This window comes from Chaetodon trifascialis, chromosome 6, assembly GCF_039877785.1.
Source record: "Chaetodon trifascialis isolate fChaTrf1 chromosome 6, fChaTrf1.hap1, whole genome shotgun sequence".
Lineage (NCBI taxonomy): Eukaryota > Metazoa > Chordata > Actinopteri > Chaetodontiformes > Chaetodontidae > Chaetodon > Chaetodon trifascialis.
The window spans coordinates 11,448,609-11,471,182 of record NC_092061.1 but is presented as its reverse complement, the minus strand read 5'-3'; the positions used below and the strand labels follow the sequence as shown (position 1 = coordinate 11,471,182).

At 40.0% G+C, this 22,574-nt stretch overlaps 1 protein-coding gene across 4 annotated transcripts in view; it reads right to left on the bottom strand.

Annotated features, from left to right (window-relative positions):
• Positions 1-22,574, bottom strand: part of grid2 (glutamate receptor, ionotropic, delta 2) — a 478,994-nt gene that overhangs the window by 164,975 nt on the left and 291,445 nt on the right. For all 4 annotated transcript variants that reach the window (XR_011602276.1, XM_070963684.1, XM_070963683.1 and 1 more), the window contains exon 4: positions 21,243-21,448. Coding sequence is in view for 3 of the 4 variants with exons in the window: in XM_070963684.1 (XP_070819785.1) it covers positions 21,243-21,448 (206 nt within the window). In the remaining variant the exon portion in view is untranslated. The remainder of the gene's footprint in view (positions 1-21,242; positions 21,449-22,574) is intronic.

The following is a 22,574-nucleotide window of genomic DNA, read 5'->3' as shown; positions in this document are numbered from 1 at the left end:
AGGTAGGAGTTGCTTGGCCATCATTCCCTTAATGTGACCACAGAGATCCTTCTGACCTCTCTGCCAGCTCCACAAAAGCTTCATTCCTGCTCAGTTCTCACTCTCTGAAGTCAGAAGATCAAACAAACACCAGTTCTGTGGTCCGGGACAAATCCAATTCCTCAGTGTCAATATAAGTAAGGCTTTACTCAGTCTGCAAGCAGACAGATAGGACAAGGACTGATCAGCAACATCACACCACTTTACGTCACAGGCTCACTTGTGTTTGAGAGTGGCCACGAAACAGCCAAACATCATTTTGATCCTTTGACCTCTGTCCACCTGTCACTCCTGAAGGGGTCCAATAAAAAGAAAATCATTGATTCTGGCAAATGGCTGCTGCTGGCTAGCAAGCAGAGTGAGAGTCTGCTGTTCATACTCAGGCTTGACTTGACGAAAGCAGGGCAGAATACTGTACACACATGCTCACAAACATATGCAAATTGCATCAACACACATGTCACCCTTTGGACACAGGGAGACAAGAATAATCACAGAATTTTTTTTCTGCCTTATATGCACTATGCAGTGCACAGGATATGCATGTATATATATGGCTGTCTGTGCTTCTCTGTGTGAGAGGGTAAGAAATATTAATGCAAAAGCAAATATTGCCTTAGTACATTGTGGGGGAAGCTTGAAGAGGGTGAGTGGGTGTTGCTATTGAATAAAGAGCTCTAAATTGAAAATTAGTTGTGTAATTTAATTTCATGCACTATTTGTGATCAAATCAAGCAAACAGCCTACAGCCCACCCTCCAAAATAGGAATATCCAAGCTTCACACTTAAACATGCAAGCAGAAGCTGTGAAAGTACAAACATGCATACAGAAGTTACACAAAGACAAACAGCTAGCCCGCACTTGCACAGATCCATCTCTACCCTTGCACTGCCTCAGAGTCAGAGAAAAGTTATTTTACCTGCTGTGCTACTGGGTATTACATCCATTGACACGCTCAAAAAATGACCATGCTATCAACTCGGTCCATCCAAGCCTGCTTTTTGATGACTGTAATTAATTTGTGATTCTGTGTCTGCATATGTGCGTAGGGGGATAAGGTGGCTGTCTGGGGCTTGAAGTGGGGGAGTGTGATTACTGTTATCGTCTCAAACCCTTCATTCCAACTGAACGCTGCGAGATGGAAGGAAAATACACAGAGAAAGGAGAACATCCCAGAGGTGTGAAGTGGAGAGACATGCAGATACGAGACGCTGAGAGAAAAAGGAGAGGAGAGAAGTAACTTGTGTTTTGTGTACCATAATAACCAGACATTACAGTAATCACTAATGTGTGACGTCTTTCTTTAGTGGATTTCCTGTTGATTAAGTGGCAACACTTGAGAATGCTACCGAATATGACGTGGATGGAAATATTAACATAAATGTGGTCTGAATATAATGATTCAAAGATTTTTGGAGAATCGAGCTGTCTCTTATTTGAATACCCTGATAAAAACTCAGCAGCTACTAGTCATAATCATGTGCTGAGGGACTACTTTGCAATTAGTCAGTACGATATATCATTTTACTTGACAGGGAAGAAAAAGGCTCACTCATGATTAAGTAATGATTTCTTAATGGGTTGTTTCTAGTTTTGTGTAATGTATTGTGCATAATATTGTGTAATCTGTTCTCTTCTAACTCATCATTATATATATGGTCCTCAATTCTTATTCATTCTTATTAATGATTCATTAATTATCAGGTCACTCCTGATTCATTCCTTAGTAACTACACATCATTTTCCACAAGTTTCCAAAATATAAATGGGAAATAGAAATCATGAAATCGAAATTATACTAATTAAATAATCACACTGTGTTCATGTGAAAGCTTTCCAAATTAACCTAGTTCACCTAGTCCCCACTTTCACTTTCTGCCTCCTAGCATGCTTGTGCTATTGTCAGTCCTTTCCTGCCCCTTTCAAGGCTCTTAACAGCTTCATACCACTCAAGTTTTACATGTTCCCACTTAAACACTCTCTTTCATCAATTAGTGAGTCATGTAAACTCTTTGCACCTTCCCCTTTCATTCCTTTGCTCTCTCTTACCTAATCAAAGACCCTTCCCCGTGTTGAACTTGCATGTCTCAGAAATCTGTTGCAAAACACATAAAAAAAATTACCACTAAAATAAGGAGAGGAGTTTACCCCCTCGCCCTCTCACTTCATTTTGATTCAGCCCGTCTCTCCTATTCAATCTCCTCTTCTTTCACCCTCCCTGTTTATGAATCGAGCATTTAGTGCATGCTAACTGCGGCATTTTCTCCCTGATACATCAGAACTGCTGCGTGTCACTGCTGCCATTTAGGCTTAATGTCACTTGCCTCACTCGCGTTACTCCCACAGTGAGCCTTATGCATGTCTGATTGTGTGTGTGTCTTGATATCAAGTATGCGTGTGCATGTGTGTGCATATTTGTGTGTTAAAAAGAGATGATGTCGAGCAGAGGGCGGTGCATTATAAAACTGCTTTGCTCTATGGATTTACATACTTGGCAAAGGAGCACTGAGCTCTGATTGATGGCGTGCAAAGAAGCAAATACAAATACACACTCTCACATGCATAAGCAGGCACTCCACTGGCATGCATTCTGTTAGCACACTAGCGAGTGAGACTGCTAATCTCAAGCCTTGTGTTTGTCTTTCTGCTGCCATGTAAAAAAAAATTACACAAATGTGTATCCACATATACACGAACATACATCGTCATTAAAGGCATAATAGTTGATACCTGCTTGTCATGCTGAGACAGAAACTCACCCAACACACATTTGCTACACATCTGGGACATGACAGCAGTGACCAAAGCAGTGAATTGTCATGTTAGGTTCTATTTTACACAAGCTGTGCAGAAGGCATCCTGCCCATAGACCATTGGCTCACACACAGCAAATACACACTGCCAAGAACAGTAAATATTGTGTTTAATTTGCAAGACATCTGTTTGTCTTGTCTACAGGTTATGCTCATGTTGCTTCATAATGTTTGGTTGCAAATGGGATAATAGCCCTCATGTCTTTAAAACCACTAAAAATCAACGAAAAAATGTAATGGTTCAGGGAACCTTAAGTAAGTGATAAATCTGATAAAATATAGTGGTGCCACTCAGGCATAAAAGGTAGCACTCACAGTCGTGCAGAGTAATGGCACACACGTTGATGAAAGTGTTCAGTAACTGAGTTGGATAAATGACATATGATTAATAAATCGATTAAAACATCAACAAAATATGCTGACAAAGCTCTTAGGCTGTAAAAACATAATGTCGAGTGGATGAAAAGTCACATTCTAGTACGTTTTGTAGCATCTCATGGCCACAAAATGAAAATATCAGAGGTTGCCACAGAACAAAATAAAATCTGAAAGTTCACTGACAAAATGCCAATCCACTGCGGATCACTTCTCCAGCCTCCAGTAGCCACAAACCCGATGGCACGGTCCAGAGATGCACTGGCTGACAACTGAGGGCGCAGTACTGGAATATTTTACATTTTTTTATTTTCCAAAAACATACATGGACTACAAGTAACTATAACTGCATATTTGAATATATGTCTTTCTGAATATATCATAGCTAGATAATAAGTACCCTGAATTTTCTAACGAAAAATGAATCAAAGAAAGGTTAAGTAGGCTATGCACACAGCATAGACCTTATAAAATTGTTTGTAGTGAATGCACCCCATTTAAAATCTAGGCGAGATGAAAAACTGTGACTTGCTGATAGAAAATTACAATGTAATAAAGTCCTGGTCTTGGATGCACTGGACCGTACCATGACATGAGTCAGAGGGGTGTCAGAGGCCTGCATGATTCCTCCCAACAACTAATGACTCTAAATCACAACCAATAATGTCTGCTTAATTAGCCTGATACAGCCGTGGTCACACACCAATGATCTACAGAGTCTGTAAAGGTTGTTCTTGTATGATACTGAAACAGAGAACCAGAGCGATATTGAAGAATGCAGATTATGCCTCTGTGTGTGTGAGAGAGTTTTTTGGTGATTATTCAAGAACACTGTCTCTTTGCAAACCCCATTTGATGAGGTCCTCTTCCATCTCTTTTTCTCTCACCGTCACACACACATACCAACTCCAACAGAGAGCTGTCACACTCAACAAAGCCACCAAAGCTCATCCTGACAAGGTCTCGCCCCGCTCACCAACATACCATCGGCATTATTGATCAATCACTCACTTTCTGATGAAAACAAGGGGGAAAAGAGCAGCAGAGTCATTCCCTTTTTTGTCCTTTCAGCAGACACTTCTCAGCAGTTATAAGTTTCTCTCCCTCAATTGCTGCCTATGTCTCCTCTCTTTCCCTCTGACATATAATATAATGCTAGGACAGCGAAAGTCTTTGATAGTGTGTATTGTGATGGCAAAGGGTAACAGGGCCAACATGCAAGACATCGATCATCCTTGAACTGTGTGTGTTGGTTTCTGTGTGTATCTGTGCAGAAACACACAACACTTTGAATGTGTGCGAATGTCGGCCTTTCAGTTTATTGATCAGACCACAGATCCGAGCTCAGCCTAATCCACAGAGGGAATGTATAACAGACCCACACACATACAATTGCACACATACACCATGGACAGCGCCAGCAAATATGACGATATGCGACCTGACATTTAGATATGAACAGATCAATGGCTGGAACAAATAGAATAAGCTGTCCTGATAGATCTAAGGTAAACAGTTGTGCCTGTGTGTGTATGTGTGTGGACTCATGTGTATGTGTGTATGCTCCTTAATTGATTTACCAACAGCTTCTTCCAGAACGATTTTCTTCATCTCACACATCCTGTATTCATGTCTATCAGTTACCCGCCCAGTTTAAGTAGGAAACTGGCTCATACAATCTAGGTTCAGGTCACAATCTTGCATTCTGCATTTCAAACCATATAACTGAAAAAGTGCACTTTTGTTTGTTTGTTATCTGTTTCCTTTTTTTTTTTGCAAATATTTGATTTGACTGCTTCCAAAAAGTTTGGAATGCAATCATTTCGAATTCTTAGTTCTATTTTTAAGAACATTCTCTTCTCTTAGTTTAATTCTCATCCTTTTTCTTCTTTCTTCTTCCTTCCTTATTTATTGTATATATTTCATGTTTATGTGTATTTTAAACCTGCTGCTGAAACAAAAGAATTTCCAAATTGGGATCAATAAAGTCTAAGTCTAATGAAGTGTGTTTACTGAGATCAGTCTTACAAAGTGTTCCTGAGCCCATGAAGTAATATTGTTTATACCCAATCATGATACTATCACCTGTAACCAACCTGTTTACCTGTGGAATGTTCCAAAAAGGTGTTTTTGGATTAAATCTATTATCTTTGTACTGTTTTCAATTGAGCATATGTCAAAAAGGATTGTCAAATGATCACATTCTGTTTAAACATTAAGCAGGTTATAACATTACTACTACTTGGGCCCCCACTAAAAATACTTTTACTGTAAACATCAGTGAGCTTCAACCTTTAACCATTTAGTTCAAGTTAACTAAATAGAATAAACATATGTTTAAACATTGCATGCAAAGAACTGATAAACTGCTCCTATCTCAAACTAAACACAACTCTTCTCTGTGTGGACTATTTGATAAATACTCTGCACTCCTCCTTCACAAAAAAGCCACTGGGGTTACAACTGTAAAATGTTTAATGACTCTACACTTAAGATATTTTATGCATCCAAGAACGGGCCAGTCATTCCAAGTAATGTTGTTTACTCATCTTGATGTGATATCAATATAACTTTAAAAACAGAATATGAGCCAAAAGAACAGACAATCACCTCTACATTACAGGCTTTTATTGGCTTCTGTAAAACATCTTTATAACATCTGCTGCAACAAAAAAAACACCCAGCATTAGCTCAGTGGCCCGGGTGATGTTCGGTCACGTCACAGGGTAGAAGGGAGGACAACGCAGGTGACTTAACCTGAGCCCTAAAATGTCATCATCATACCATCTAAAATTGCCTATGGCAAGGTGAGATGAGAGGCCTGAAAGGTTGGCTGAAAGGTTTGTGATGTGTGCGAGTCAGACAGATGGAGACGGATGGATTGACAGACAGGGAAAGAGAAAGCATTGTTACGCTTGTGTGTGCATGCTTGTATTTCTGTGATAGAGAGGGAGAATGAGCCTCTGTGTGTGTGTGTGTGTGTGTCCTGTGAGCCAGCTCTGTTTCTGCAGGTTGACAAATCTTTGACCCAATATGAAATGATTCCTCTCCCTCTTTTCACCCGTCTTGACTCGATCCATCTGTCCATCTGTCAATCCCTCCACCCCTGCACTATATGAAACGCACACCACAGGTCAACTGCTCACGACACCAGATGTAGGTTTATCTTCACAAGTGTCAATCATACACAAAGGCACACACATACTGTGCACGAACGCAGGAAACTAAACTGCACATACTCTAATTGAAGTACAAACTTGCACATTGTACTGCACCTATACACACAAGGGTTTTACCAGATGTTAACTTTTTAACAGAGGAGTCACACAGAGTGGCATCAAGTAGCCTGCAGAAGGCTAAGGGCTGAAATACACACATAAAACAACAGTCACAACAGCCACCTATCCCCCTGCTGACAGCTAATGACTCTTTTGATCAACAGCAAGACAATTTATCAGTGAGAAACCCATGATTAAAAATATCAATATGTATGTATGGCAATGCACACCATTTAAGATCCTGTTTTCTCAACATATATAATAACAAAATGACAAATACTGGATCATTCAGTATTCTCCTGCCCAGTGTTCAGCGAGAGCATATTTATCTCTTACATAGCGAATTCCATTTTCATGATAATGAATGAAATCTGCTGTTGTCAATCTAGCTAGGTCAAAGGATAACCTCAGCGTGGGAACACCCAGGTTGGCCTGAGAGCATTAGCATGTTTTACATATTGGGTCACGATGAGTCATTTTCTTACATAGGCTGAAGTGTTGGCGTAACAAACTAACACGCCTTAGCAGTTACCACTGGGAAGAGAGAGGTCATGTTAGTTCACATGATGAAGGGTTGGTGTTTGAGTGAGTGAGCAATGAAGGGAATAACCAGCTGTATATGGTGGAGGGAACCAGCTGTTATGGCCCTCAATTACACATCTGATCTGGCCTCCAGGGGTTGAAGCATATGCTGAAGTTGTCAGCCAGAAGAGCTGACCCCACTGCGCACTCCTGTTTTACAGGTAACTCTGGAGGCTGACTGTAGCTTGATATAATTTCCAGCATTTTAAATCATTTTAATTAAGAAATTGTTTTTTTCTCTGCTTTAAATTATTAAAAAAAGCTTTAAATTATAATGCTATAAAACCATTTCAAATAGCATTAGAAATACTGAAAGGGGAATGCTCTCAGCTGTGAAATTGAGTGACTAATTTCATATTTAATTCCTTAAATCTAAAATTAATTGACCTCTAGATATTGTTCTATTGTTAAACTGGCTTTGATATTTCTGAGATGTGGCTTTCTCGCTTTGATCAGCGTTAATAGCCTATACAGCATCACTTTGGCTTCACTGCGATATAAGGTAGCCATTTTGCAGCTAATTAACCTTTCTAGAAGAAGAAACTCTTAATCACATGTGCCTTTTTTTTTTTACTTTAAAGGAACACATACTGGATTGGGGATGTATTTCATCATAATAACTTTAAAGAGTTACCTCTCAACTCACTGATTAGCTCTTGTGCCGGTCTTTTTCAATCATCTTGGAGTCGAAAATTGGTCCTGAGTGGCCCATATTTCTCATATCTTTAAATGCCTTCAATCAACTTTCTTTAACTAACTTTAACTACCTCCTCCATTGAGTAGAGCTGCAGACTTGTACTGATGTGTTATCATTTGCCAGTGGGTAGCCAATCGAATGATACACAGGCACGCATGCAGGCAAAGATACTGAACAACATCTGGCAGCATACTGATACATTGCTGGACTGAACTTAACTGATGTAAGACATTTAAAAGCTGATGCAATGCAATTTGTCTGCAGACAGGAGGGGAAACTATAGTGGACATGGGTGATATGCTACTGGGGTTAGGGTTTCTGCTGTTCTGTCTTTTTCATGTCTTAACACATAATCTTTTAGTGCTTAATGTTTCAGTGCAAAGATCTATATCAAGAGAAGTACCTCTAGCCTTACCTGTGAATGAGTACCTTGTCATACACCAAACAATGCTAACTTGAATATACTGCGTACCTACTGAGGCAAACTAAAAGATGTCATCAGTAAATTCAATTATACTCATTCACAATGGAGAACATGTGCTCCTTGCTGTGAGCAAGTGGGACGTTTTATAAATAAGTTATTAAACACAACTCCGAAACAAAGTGCCTTCTGCATAATCGAAGCCATGGGGCACTCTGCCCTAAAATCAAAGCAAAGCTGAGATAATAGATCAGCTGACCCTGAAGACAGATTTCATCCTCTGCCCTCACAATTATCAAATCATTTTATTCCTCCATTTCCTGCTGGGGCCTGTTGAAGGGAGACTATCTGACCCTGAACCTGACCCTATTAGAGAGAGGAAAGAGAAGGAGATAACATGATGCTCTGCAAGTGGGCAAACAGGAGTTCAAGTGTATTATTTGTATGTTTGTGCAGTGGAGAGAGAAAGAGACACATCCTCAAGTATATATAGACAAGAGGTACCCGTAGTGTTATCAAAGCGCTGCCAAACAGTCTGAGGAAAACACAATGGTAAATGACAGGAACAGGAGGAAGTTGAAGAAGAGGACAAAGGAGAGGTGAACAAGGACAAGAAGACAGAACAGGAAAGGAGAGAGGTGAAGTGAAAAATGAAACAAGGCAACAGCAAATAGGTCAACGGTAACAAATGTGGTATATGCTTTTAATCCCCGTCATGGATCAATCAGTATCTTTGACAATGTTCAAATAACGCAACTGCTCTGCAAGTTAGGTTACCATGCAGTCCAGGCCGTCTCAGACGCAAACGCACTAATCGATGATCGAGATGAATGGGTAACTTTTACTTAAAGCATAAACATCAAGCACATACACACCACTCAGACAAACAACTACACTCATGCCTACAATCCCTCAGTAGTGCAGACAAAAACACACAGCAGAGGGTCTCCATGGGTCACAGTGCTTGGAAATTAAACTGTGAGTGTGTGTGTGTGTGTGTGTGTGTGTGCGCGTGTGTGTGTGTGTGTGTGTGTGTGTGTGTGTGTGTGTGTGTGTGTGTGTGTGTGTGTGTGTGTGTGTGTGTGTGTGTGTGTGCGTTTTTCTTGACACAGCATAGCAGAGAGTTGTCAATTTTCATCATGCCACAGACTTCAGTTCCAGTTGCAGTCAGCAAGATTCAAAGGGGTTATACAGCAAGATGCTTGAATTGGACCATCACAAAAACCACGTACAAAAATGAAATGAAACATGAAAAGTGTTTGGGGGGAGATTGCCTTCACGGTTACGAGGAAATCACACCTGACTGTTGGTGTGGAGACTTCAAAGCAAAGCACGGTCTCTGGTGTAGAAGTCACACTTTTGCCACCATCTACTCCAACCTTGTCCCTAAAAGGTCTTGGTGATGTAACTATGTTAGACTGGCGCTAAAATTATGTTACTTAGACCCCTGTTAATCAGAGAGGACATTCATTCTCAACAAACAAAGCGGGCTCTTTGCGCTTAGTTTAAGAATAATGCTCTTGCAGTTCTTCTGCTCAAGTGTTTGAGGCTGCCTCAATTATAGCTCTTAGATCCTTGATATCTGTCAAGGATCTATTAACTTACATTGCATGGTGCATGAGACAAAAGACTTGATTAAACTCAACTGAGAAAAACCTGTTGATTCAAAACGTTAAAAAAATACAAAGTAATTACGAAACCTTTCAATTACACAGGCGGTACAGATATGTTCAGATATCTGCTGGGGGTTTGTAAAGACTATATTTGTGCTCTCCACAAAAACTAAAGAAAAAAAGAAAAAAGAAAAAGAAGCACACAGAATGTGTTCCACCAGAGTGTAGATGTCAGATGCTCCTCTTAAAAGCTACTTATGTTGTTTGTGGCCATTCAGCCATACAGAGTAAGAGGCTTTAGGAAAAGAAAGCCCTCTGCTTTATTGTTGGCTGTTAGCAAGCTACTTTACTTACAGCAACTCTGTGGCCTCTATTGAAACATTCCATGCTTTCATCCATTCCTGTGTCTTAGCCCAGCGACTCCCTTCCATGATCATCTCCCAGTTTGTCCATGTCACTCTCACATAAAGCACCCCTTTCCATTTTTATACTTCACTGTGCTGCATCTCTCTCTGATCTCCCTCTCTTTCACCCAAGACAGATCCAATTTCACATCTACTACATCTTCAATAGCATAAATCCCATTAGGAACTGAACACAGGAATTACCAGCGGACCCAACAGCCCAAAACAAGTTCCATAATCAAAGCAGCGGAACCAGGGTGAGGAGAAGAAGGGTGGAGGGAAGGCATTTAATTTGTTCATCCCTCTTACTGTTACTGTTGTTTTTCTATAAACACCACACCCTCCCCTCTTTTACCCATCTCATGAAAATGTATAGTTTTGTTGTGTTTCTTCTGTGAGCCATCATTTGATATAATGATCTGTGGCCTGTCATGAAACCCACACATGTAGAACAGTTACACAACAGTGTGTGTATGTGTGTGCATGAGGGTGAAGGGAGATAAATTGATAAAGGAAAGATAAACCAATAGAGATGGAAACATGATGGTGAGCTAGAGGATGCTTGTAGGACATAGAGTCCATGAAGAGTGTGTAGATGAGGTAAACTGAGTGTGTGTGTGTGTGTGTGTGTGTGTGTGTGTGTGTGTGTGTGTGTGTGTGTGTGTGTGTGTGTGTGTGTGTGTGTGTGTGTGTGTGTGTGTTTGCACAAATTTGAGTGTTTAAGTATGTGGCAGGGAAACGCAGGAGGGGGGAGAGAAAAAGACAAGAGATAAGCAAATTGGCAAAGTGAAAAAAATGTGAGATGATAAGCACTCTCTCTCTCTTACACACACACACACACACACACACACACACACACACACACACACACACACACACACACACACACACACACACAAATCCATATCATCTCTAAAGTACTTACTGGCATCCCCATTAGTGGCTGTACTAGCGGCAGTCAATAGCACTAACCTTTGGTGCACCTTGCACACACGCACACACACAAACACACACAAACACACACAAACAAACAAACACAGACACACACACACCATGTACACACAAACAGCCAACCTTTCAGTCCTTTAGCAGTAATGCTCTATAATCATTGTGCTTCCAGCTCCATGTGCACAGATAAAACCTTAATGTCATCGCACATCACACATGCACACAGGCAGGCACAGACACACACAAGCACAACCGCACACACACACAGTTTGCTGAGATAAGGATATAATGCCATCTCTGTCTGGTGATAAAGTTCAAGGAGAGAACTAGAGCCAAGCCCTTGATGTGCCCTTTTAACTACAAAGGAAATTGGAAGGTAGAGAACACTTTCTCCCTCTCTCCATAGGTGTGCTCTGTCTATTTTGTGTGGATGCATGTATTAATATGTAGCACAGGTATTATGACACAGCCTCAAAGGTACATAGACAGCCAGTGAACCCAACAGTCCACTGCCTTGTGTGGTAGCTCGCTGCCGTAGGTGTGCGTGAATGTGTATGTGAACGGGTGAATGAGAGGCACTATGGAAAACAATCAAAGCGTCTGAGACGTCACAACAAAAAGACAAGAGAGTCAGAATTTTCTTTTTCCTTCTCTTGCACAGTTTGACAGCTTCTATGACATGTTCTGTGACATGGAGCAGAGAGGCACAGCTGTTAAGACCGCAAAACAAAAGAGAAGCACTTTGGATTGTATTTCTGTGAATCTGTAACCACTGAGCTGTCATCCTCTGTTTAGGAGCATAGGACCAAATTAATAACACCTATGGGTGTGTGTGGGTATGCTGTGCACTCACACCCTTTTTCTACTGACTGAGAAGGGACAAGACAGACTGACAATGAATACATTTATATGTACAGAAACATTTGTTGGTTTCTGATATTTCCTCCCAAATCACTTAAGTGCGCGATGAAGGTTAAAAACAGCAAGCTATGATTGGTTGGAATATCGTCTGCCACGCAGGAGTTTATGACAGTGATTCTTGACATTTTGTCTGATTGACAATATTTTGAAAATGCATTTCAATTAACTGTTGTGGTCTAACTATCGTGGTTGCTACCTACAAGAAGCTGGCATATGACTAACAGGGAACATTTTATTTGTTGTAGTGCTATCGTCAATGCTGTAAAAGTTCAGGATGACTACTTTTGATGCAAGTGTGTGTGTGCTTTAAGGAAACAATACGTTAGAGCCATTGATTGGTGTGTGTATATGTGTGTGTTTGATGACACAATCTAAATGCCACTTTACAGAACATCCTTAAATACCAACATGCAACACTTTACTTCAGAAGACAGCTGACTGTGTCTGTGTGTTTACAATCTTTCATTGATTTGTCTTTGTTCTTTACTAAAGGGTATCCTTTTTGCTTCCTCCCCATTCCTCTTTACCTTTTCTATTCATTTGTTCTTCACGTGTTCATCCTTCACAGTCTACATCATCCATTTATGTCTCTTTATCTGTCCCTCCTTTATGCCTTACCCGTCTAAATCACTTTTCCACTGACCTCTATCAAGGAACAAATACAAATTTCAAAGTCACTATGTCATGCATGTGAGTATTAATTGGAGATTAACGTGAAAGCCCAGAGCAATCCGTATTGTAGCTGATAGGAAGTCCATTAGATTGTTTGAAGTTTTGTAAAGTAAGTCAAGTCACCACATTTATCAATTTAAATGTATTTGAAGACACCTTAATCTTTGTTAATCCCTACCTGTCTTTGAGTCGGAAGCCTCCCTGTCATTTTTCGTACCTCAATTGATCCCTCAGTTTCTTTCCCCTATCTCCCTACTTTTCCTTAGCTTCATTGCTTTTCTTCTTAAAATGAACTTCAGTACCCTTCTGTCCTCCTTCTCCCTGTCTGTCATTCCATCATGAACTCCTCCGCTCTGTTCTCGTACGTCCCATAATTACAAGTGTCAACAGTTGCTCCTCATGCTCCATTGCCAAAGCAAAGACGTCACAGTAATGACGCACAATCTGTGTAACCCCAAAATGAGGAAAACCTCAAGAAGTCAAGGAATTCAATCAAACGACCCACAAATCACCATGTTAATCACTGTCATTTTCTACCCTTCAATTTATTCTGACAATGCCCGTCCAACCCCCTGTCCTCTATAACTGAGTGGTTAACGTCAGAAAAGTAAGGTAATAGCTGACTGTAGACTGAAACAGTGGAAAACATATTGGCCTTCATGTGTCAGTAAGCAAAGCAAAAGAGGAAACACGGAGAAAGATACAAGGGATGGGAGCATTTCGAAGATTGGATTCAACCAAACTGAACCCCCACAGCATCATCAGTTTCTGTGCTGGAATTCCTCCAATTCCCCTCCAAAGACATTGACATTTAGTCAAACAGTCCAGAGATACAGTAATTCTCTATATAAGAGTATGCGGCATAATTAACAACTATCAGTCAGACAGATTATAAATCTACACCGAAATTATTAAATCAAGCAGATCAAATACAAAAGACTAGAGAAACTGACAGGTTCACAGTTGCATACAAAATTTTGATAAAAAAAGATTTGGGAATGATGTTTGATAAATTTGTCTAATAATATAATATAATATAATATAATACACGTCTTGCAAAAAACGTTATTTTTTTTGACTGTAACTGACAGCCCACATTGTCTTTCACAAGCATATATTTCTTGGCTCTTGGGACCAAAATGAATCAGAGGTAATTCATTCTAAATTGTGGAAAATTCATGCACGGGGTGTTGATAAGAAAATACATATTCATCAATGGCAGTGGAGCAGGGCAGAATCACAACATCTGATTTAAGGCTCCATTAGCAGTAGAAGTCCGCTAATCCCAACGCCCCAGGGATGATTGTCGAGAATGAATTAGAATGTATTTTAAAAGGTGATCAGATCTGTACGAAAATTGACCATGACCAAGAAAATTGCTCTGCATCAGACAGATTTCACACATAAGAGAGCATATTTTTGACTGGTGCTTCCTTACAATACCTGTGGGTAAGGTTACAACTTCGATTTGAATATTCTACCCACGTCTAGCATACTTTACATTCGTGAAAATATGTCTCCAATCGTGACATGAGATGTCCTTCAGAGAGCAGCTAATTATTACATTTTGTTGGTATTTCATGTTATATTGTGCCACTGGATGAATGGAAAAGTGCAGACAAAATGTGTGGTGATGCTAATTTATTTAAATTGACCAATTCTTTGCCTCATCTGTGTTGCTTTCATTGAAATCAAAATAGATGAAAATGGTGGAATATAATTGCCATTTGGTGGATAAATTGAGCAGAAATCAACAGAATTAACAATGAATGAGTTTCCCATGGAGTGCTGATCTGAATTGTGTAATCAAACTAAATTCTCTGTGGCTCTCAACTGCCGTGCTCCTTTTGTCAAAGGCTTCTTGATTGATCAAGCTCTACATTTAAAAGTAAAAATGGAGACCATACATGTGTGCACACCAAAGCAAGGGGACCATCAATCAGAACACAGGCCATGAATTAAGCCATTTTTGGGGCAATGCCACTTTGGCCTTTTATGAATACAAATTTACTGTGGCATGATGGCCAAAATGTAGGGCACCAAGGCCAAAACAATGGTGCAATAACAATAAGTTATAATTACATATTATGAAGATAGAACAGTATACAATCAACATAACCTTATCATTCTCTGGCAGCAGCGGCAGCAAGCTACTTGGAAAGTGTAGTGAGCTAAGCTAAGCTAAGCTAAGCTAAGCTCATTCCCTTTTTAATTTGTGTGCTCCTTTAGTGGCATCACATTGAAAAAGTAGCAACGGCAAGTCTGATCTCACCGAAGGTTATAAATGTTATGTATGCTTATAGTTATCAAACACTATGCAGCAATATCCTGGTAAACTTTGAAACACATGTTTTAATACCTACACTGTACAGCATTTAGCTGCTTGTGCTTATCACACAATGCTAAATGTTAGCTAAGAGGTTGTTGATCTTTGCAGAGTGTGAGAAATCTTGAGCGGCTGTTGATGTCCAGTGTGATGACAGAGACAGCTGGAAACATGAGTTTGTTTATTTGCATATAGTTTTAAATGAGGAAATCCTTTCCTTTAAGTCCACAACGGCCAGTTCAAAGCAGGGCATGATAAACTGGCCGTGTGGCAGAAGGGGCTTTATGGTCACACCCACAGCACTGGCTGCTTGGCAGTGGTATAATTCCTGCCCTCTGAACACCTACACACCCATCCAGGATGCTATTTTCTGTCCTTACAGTTACTATAGTATCTAGTGCACATCTGCTGAATCAGTGATTCTTTCTTGTACTGTTTGTTTCTATAAAATATGATGAATATTTGAGATGTAATTCTCACCTCAACAAATAACAATGTAACAATTATTTGATGTTTCATATACTCATACATTAAATCTTTGCATGTCAGACCTTTCATGTTTCAAAGTACTTTGAAATTTAATTTAATGTTAGTGGCTCTTTGGAGAAACGCTGTAAGGTCTAGGCATACGGGTTTCAAAGACTTCAATGGATTTTCTATGACTTTCATTTGATGATCATTGAATTGCAATCGGTACATGGGGTGTTTACACTTTAAACCACAAAAGTAAATAAAGCAAGTGCACACACGCAGAGAAAGAGTACAATCCTGAAACAATGACAACAGCTCAACAACTTTTTCTAAACACAGCTCCCAGCAGAGCCACCCACCCTGACTGTAACAACAGAATTCCACCCACTGGTTTCTTATCTTCCAAATGCCTTTTCCTCAGGCTATTCCAGACATGTCAGGAGAGGATCATAGATCACAAGGCTTTTACCACTTCTGTCTGAGTCTGAGGACCTGTCAGCAAAAGAAGAATTAAAGAGGCCTGGAAGTATGATCAAAAATACATAAATAAGTAGAACACTGTACCAGGTTGGTATTACAATTCATCAAGTGACTGAGCCAAGGCAAGGAAACAGTCAGTCTGAGATGTATGAACATGTACATGCTGCTGTTTTTACATTTTGCACAATATGTAGAACACATTTTTCTGTGGAGTTGTCACTGAGTCTCGCCATGTTCTGGTGGCATATGCACTACGTAATATACACTTACAATACATAATCTTTATTAGTCTCTGGTCAAACATCAATACCAGCTCTATAATTGAGTATTTTCTGCTTCTTTCAGTCTTGAAAGACAGTGGACAGTGTTGAGAGCAGGCTTTAATTAGGCAAAAACTTGCAGTGGATACAGCCATATTCAGTGAATACATTATTCAACACATCTTATACAGAATATTTTCCTTCATGTTTCATTTGCGACATCTGTCATCTCTGGCATAATCTCCAACCCATTTGATGGCCCTTCAAGTAAGAAATGTCAGTTAAAGAGAAAATAGTCCCAAAATGGCAACGTTTTAAAATTTTAATGCCTTGAGATCAAATGGCAAAATTCATATTTTCCACTTCTTTGCATATCTAATATGAAGTCTCTGTGTGTGCATGCGTGTGTTTGTGAGAGTGAAAGAGAGTGAGATAGAATTCAGTCTAAGCAAATTCTGACTCAAGGCAATATCATCTAATTTTCAAATACTAACACTTTTGTTCTCATACTTTAGGATTCATTCGCCCATCATTTCATGCCACTTCTGCCAAGAAAACGAATGGCAAGAAAAAAAGCACTGACTTCATCACATGATGGACAAAACAATGTTTTTTGTGTAAAAAGAGCCATGGCAAAGATCTATCAAGTCATCTTCAGTTTACGCTTGGTATACTCCAGGTTACACTGCTGAATCCTCGGATTCAACGACACCATTTAGGAATCCCTGGTACTGCTTCTACTGTATATTGCCTTTACAGCACGATCATAGTTGCCATGTGTAGATCTAATGCATAATTCATGACTAGAATATGAATATGTATGAATTTATCCTGCTTTTATTGGATTATGTACAATTTTTGTTCTTTGCTTTGTGTTTCAGTAACTAAGCATTTGAACCAAGAGAAAACCTCACATCAACAATTAGAATGATTTTCATTTTCTTAAATCCATCGTGTTATTGGTCTCTACAAGCTGAGTGAGTCCATGGAAACCATTCATAACTCATGACAAGCAATATTTTTAATAAGACAATGGTCCCAGGGCAAGAAACCCACTTTCTGTCTACATGAAGTGGGTGGAGCAGGGAGATGTATGAACCGGCACAGAGCCTTGTTGGCAGAGGCTGGTACGCTCACCCACATGTACTAGCCTGAAAAAGGCGACAAAGCAAGAAAATGTTAAATAATGCAGAAAACTGAACGAGCATGCGGGTTCTGAGAGGATATCCGTGCTCTCATGTGGTGAAATGCATGGATAGATGCATGGTGGAACACATTCCACTTGCAGAATCCAGCAGATGTTGAACTATTTGTCCTGCTGTGCTGACATCACAACAGGGACATAAAAGCCACAAATCACAGAAAAGCAAGGACAGAGACTCACAATAAAGTCACAGTAAGGTAGCGACGAGCGTGCTTATGGTTACTCTCATGTGTCATTGTGATTTTCCATATGCGGTCTTCATACATGCAACCATCAGCTATCATAAGTCACTCTGTTGTCCTCTACCAGTCCAATAAACCCTGACTTTTACATGCAAGCTTGCATGCCATGGTCATCAGAAAATTTCAATCCAGATCTGCATTAATGTGGTGTCATTTAAAAATTGTTCACCATAGTTTGAAGATCTTCCTGAATTCACTGGATTATGTCCCTTCTGTATTTGTGTCATTATCTGAAGATAACATGGTCCTTTATTTTACTTAACTTCTTTTTATATCCTCCAGGCTAAACCACAGAAGTTGTCTTTTGTCATGGCCTTCAAAAAAAAATGAATACTATGAGTGTTTTCTCATCTGACCCCCCCTATAAGCAGATCAATCCAAGTTGGAATAATCATGTGGGTATCTCTCGAATAGGCTTTTTGATATGGAATTTTGTGTTTTCCTGGGAATCTCTTCATGGCCAGTTTGGAGACTGAAAACAGTTTCAGTGACCTTCTTGGTTAAGGTTAACGGAGGTTAGATTTAGGCACATTCTTACACTTAAATGCCTTTCATCCTGTCTTCACTCTCTCCTTCTGCTAAGCCTTCGAATTTTGGAACCGCTTCCTGCTCACATCTAACATCAGGGCCTTATGCATCTGGATGGGAGGAGCTGTGTGTGACGAATGACCTCACAAATAACTCAGAGAAAAAAACAAGGCCCCAGTCATCTCTCTCTGACTCCTCGTCTCTGTGTCTGTCTCCCAATCCTTGTATCTGTCTCTCTCTCGCTTACTCCTCCTCACCGTCTTGTCAGGGAGAGACAGAGATCTGCGGTCATCAGTCTTATCCACCAATCTTTACCATGTCCTGACACTTCATCTCACAAACCCCTGTCCAGCTGAGAGAGAAGTTCTAGAAAACTCATTTGGGTTCTGCTCAACCACTATAATAGAGGCCAACACTTCCGTATTTTAGAATAGCTAAACCAATTTTACATACCTGTTGTAGATCATCAAATGAATGGGGTGCTAATAAGGATGCATTCAACCACCAGTTTCCAAATATATTTAATCCCTTTTTACTCCTTTTTGTTGGTACTTTATTTGAGGCCTTATTTTCTATCTAAAATGAGTGACCTGATCATCTGTGTTGTTTTGGGGGGTCAGTGAGGTGAATCATGTGTACAAAGAGACAGATGACCAGGCCTAGATTCAGCATGTCAGTGGAATTAGGTTATAGAAAACATTAATTATGAATTTGTCAAAACATATGCATCTGATACAGTGAGTGCATACATGTTGCATCTGGAATACAAGTGGAGGTAGAGTGGTCATAGTTGCAGTGAAAAATACTCTGCCAGTAGGGATGGGAGATATGACTCTAAATTAATATCTTAGTATTTCAGGGCATTTCTGTAATAACAATATTCTTGTTGATCTGACAATTTTCCATCTCTTATCTTTATCAACCAAACCCCCTGCACACTCCTGAAGTCGCTCCCCTTTTTGCAACCAGCTCTTCCACTGTGGAACAAGTGGTATTGTTGCTATCACTTTCAGCCGTGCTTGTTACTGTGCACGACGGTATGACACCATTATATCAACATGTGGGAATATTTCCATTACAATGTTGTTGTTGTTTTTTTATTGCAAATGCATTTGCATTTCCAATTGGTTCCAATTTGACATTCGCAACAGACTACAGTGAACATTTAAGTATGGGCAAAGCTGTGCACAGTGGTTAAATGCAATAAGGAATACAAACAAGAGTTTGTGTGCTTGCTTTGGGTTTAACCCCTAAATATATTTTTAGATAATATGACTACACTTGGGTTTGATTACAACATCTGATCGCTTGTGTTCCTTGGATTGTGCAACTCTGTTATGGGGAGATTCCACCGGACATGGCTTTGTTTTGTGCCCGTTGCACACCAACATAACCAATAAGTATGAAAACCAAGAGTAAGAAAATAAGGAATATTAATGTTGCTGCATTGCTGCTGGACGTGTGCGCAAGTAGGCAGCTGACCCTACCCTGTAAGTTAAAACTAACTGATAAATAAAACGATCTTTGTTGTGAGTTTGTTTTAGGGGTCCTTCTGCTCTCTAGTGCTCAAAAATCACTTGAAGCAGGCTTAAAGGCTTCCGTAGCATGTTGCAAAAGTGCAAAACCTTGATGAGAGACATTGTCATCGTCTTCACAGACACACAATAACACGCCATCTTTCACCCCCTCCCTGTCACGCCTCCAACCAAATTAGATTGTGATTGCTCTTTCCGAGGTCACTTTTAATTAAACTGAGATGAGAACATGACACATGGGATTAAGCCCCATCCTACCGCATCAAATTATGAATTCATAACTAATGCTAGAGCCTATTGCTTTCAACCATGACCTCCATATCATTTATGTATAAGAGGAAGAGGAACTCCCCAATTGTCTTCTTCTGCAGAGATAGAGAGAACGATAGGTGGGGGTCGGAGGGTGTGTGTGTGTGTTTCAGTCCACATGTGTGACTGTGGAAAGAATGTCTTTGAAACTCGTATGGACGTAAGGAAATACTTACATATATGTAAAGATATACGTGTGTGTGTGTGTGTGTGTGTGTGTGTGTGTGTGTGTGTGTCCTATAGAGAGCAGAGAAGCACAGAGAGAAATTTCATTTTTCTGAGTGCCATGCCATGTTCAAGGCATCATGAATAACACTCCACTGGACTTGAGAGGAATGGCTGTTATAATTGAAGTTGATCTCATTCATTGTCCAGAGACACTGAGTGCTTACGTGAGTCAGACCATGCTACCATGAGCCTGGTAGCATGATTAATGCGTGTAAGGCCATTTGAGAAAAAAAAAAACCCTTCAAAACACTCTTGATAACCTAAAATACATAATTGTCAAGTATGACCAAGGCTATTGTGTTAATGTGCGCGCTCTGTGGGAAACTGAGCCCTGAGAAGAGCAGGATATTAAAGTCTAAATTTTGATGGAGGCTGATCCTCTCCTAACCTCCTCTGTGCATCAGTGACAACCTGATTCCCTGTGATTTTTTTTTTTTTTTAAGTCTTGCACTTTGCATCCAACCTGTTAAAAAAGTGGTCAAAATCGACCCTGACGTACTTTTGTTTTCCCCTCCAGTCAGCACTCACCATGAATGACGAGAGACTTATTAACAGGGTTATGGAAGGGGCACATCTAATATGATCAACAGCACCCTTTTTATAAGGATACACTGACATGCTTCAGCCAATCACATTGCTTTTTTTACCCAAGGAATCAAGACCTGATTGATTCCAGTCCAGTAGGAGTTGCACTAACCTACAGATCTGTTTTCTATTCCTGTATCAAAGCACTTTGATCCACAAGACATGGTAACCTCTCAACAAATAGGACTGTGGGGGTATTTTAAAGTTATCTGGCCATTCTCAGACTGTGAGAAAAGCTTCTACTGCTGTTACTGCGCATTCAACATTGTTAAAGCAAAGATGAGACAAGACCAAGAACCACCCTTGTTACCTCAGTGATAAAAGCCTTGGCTGTAGCTGGACTCATGAACAGCACAGCTCTGCGTAGTGTATCCCTGTAGCGATGCAGCTCTTCCACACGCATTGTTCTGAACAGACTCGTTATCATCATGTTGATATTAGATTCCACCTTCTGAAGGGATACGTCCATTCCCTGCTGAGAGGTCCTGTCCAGGAAGTCCTCAATACCACGGATATCTGGAGAAAGAGAGATAGAGATGGAGGTGAGACGCTAGCTGGGTTCAAATTCACAAGTATTGCAACGTGCGAATGAATGCTGGTTTTTATCTGCTACCAAGAGTTCATTCATCAACATAAGCAGGAGGTGGTGCCAACTCTCCCATGAAGAAGAAGCCTTCATACCATTGCAGAAGAAGAGGGCACAACAAGATGACGTAATTAAAAGAGCGCCAGTCAAACCTCAAAGAGTGAAAAAACATGTAGAAAACATGATGGAGATATCACATTTCTGTTTATTTCATGTATTAGTGTGAGGAAGGTCACATCAGATCTGTGGAGCGATGAGGAGAGATTCCAATCTACAGTAACTACTTCTTTTCTCAGCTGAGTTAAACATTCACTACGTAAGAGCTTCTTCAAAAAACTGTTTTTCCATCATCCATTAAGCATATGAAGTTGCGAGTGTAAAAACGCTTTTACAAAACTGAAGTTTGTTCGAATTTTGCCGTTTCCATTAACCTTTTCTAATGAGATACTTCAAAATACACATAAAAATGAGTTGATGGAAACACGGCTTCTGTACTTGGCTCAAGAGGAACATATGCATTCTTTTGAAAGCAGTATACAAAAAAAATATAGAGGACAAGCAGAAAGAGGGACAAACACCTGCTCATACACACAGATTTAGCATAAATATTAAGACCATCACTGATTTCCTTATACCATATTCTCTGCTGTAGCTGATCGGTTATCTCTGTGTGAACAGGTTCAGTAAATGTCTCTTACTGGCAGTGTTTCTTTGCTATTCTATCCTTTGTTTTTTTCTGAGCTGAGACGTTTGTTTCCAGAACAGTACATCATCACTGACTCTCTCCTCTGCATAAACAAACACAGACATGAAAGCAAAAGCATATGGTGGTGACTCACCGGAAGTGAGAGGCATGCTGTTGCCTTTCTGAGTTTTGATGTTGATACTTTGGCCTATTGATGTTGACAACAGCAACAGACATAGCAACATTAAGGTTCAATTAAGCTTTATGGCTATAAGAGAATTAAAAGTTTTTGTGGGTATGTACAATTGTATCGAGGACACAGTAAAATTTGACTTGACTTTAGTTGGAGAGAGTGTGTTGTTGTGTTGAAT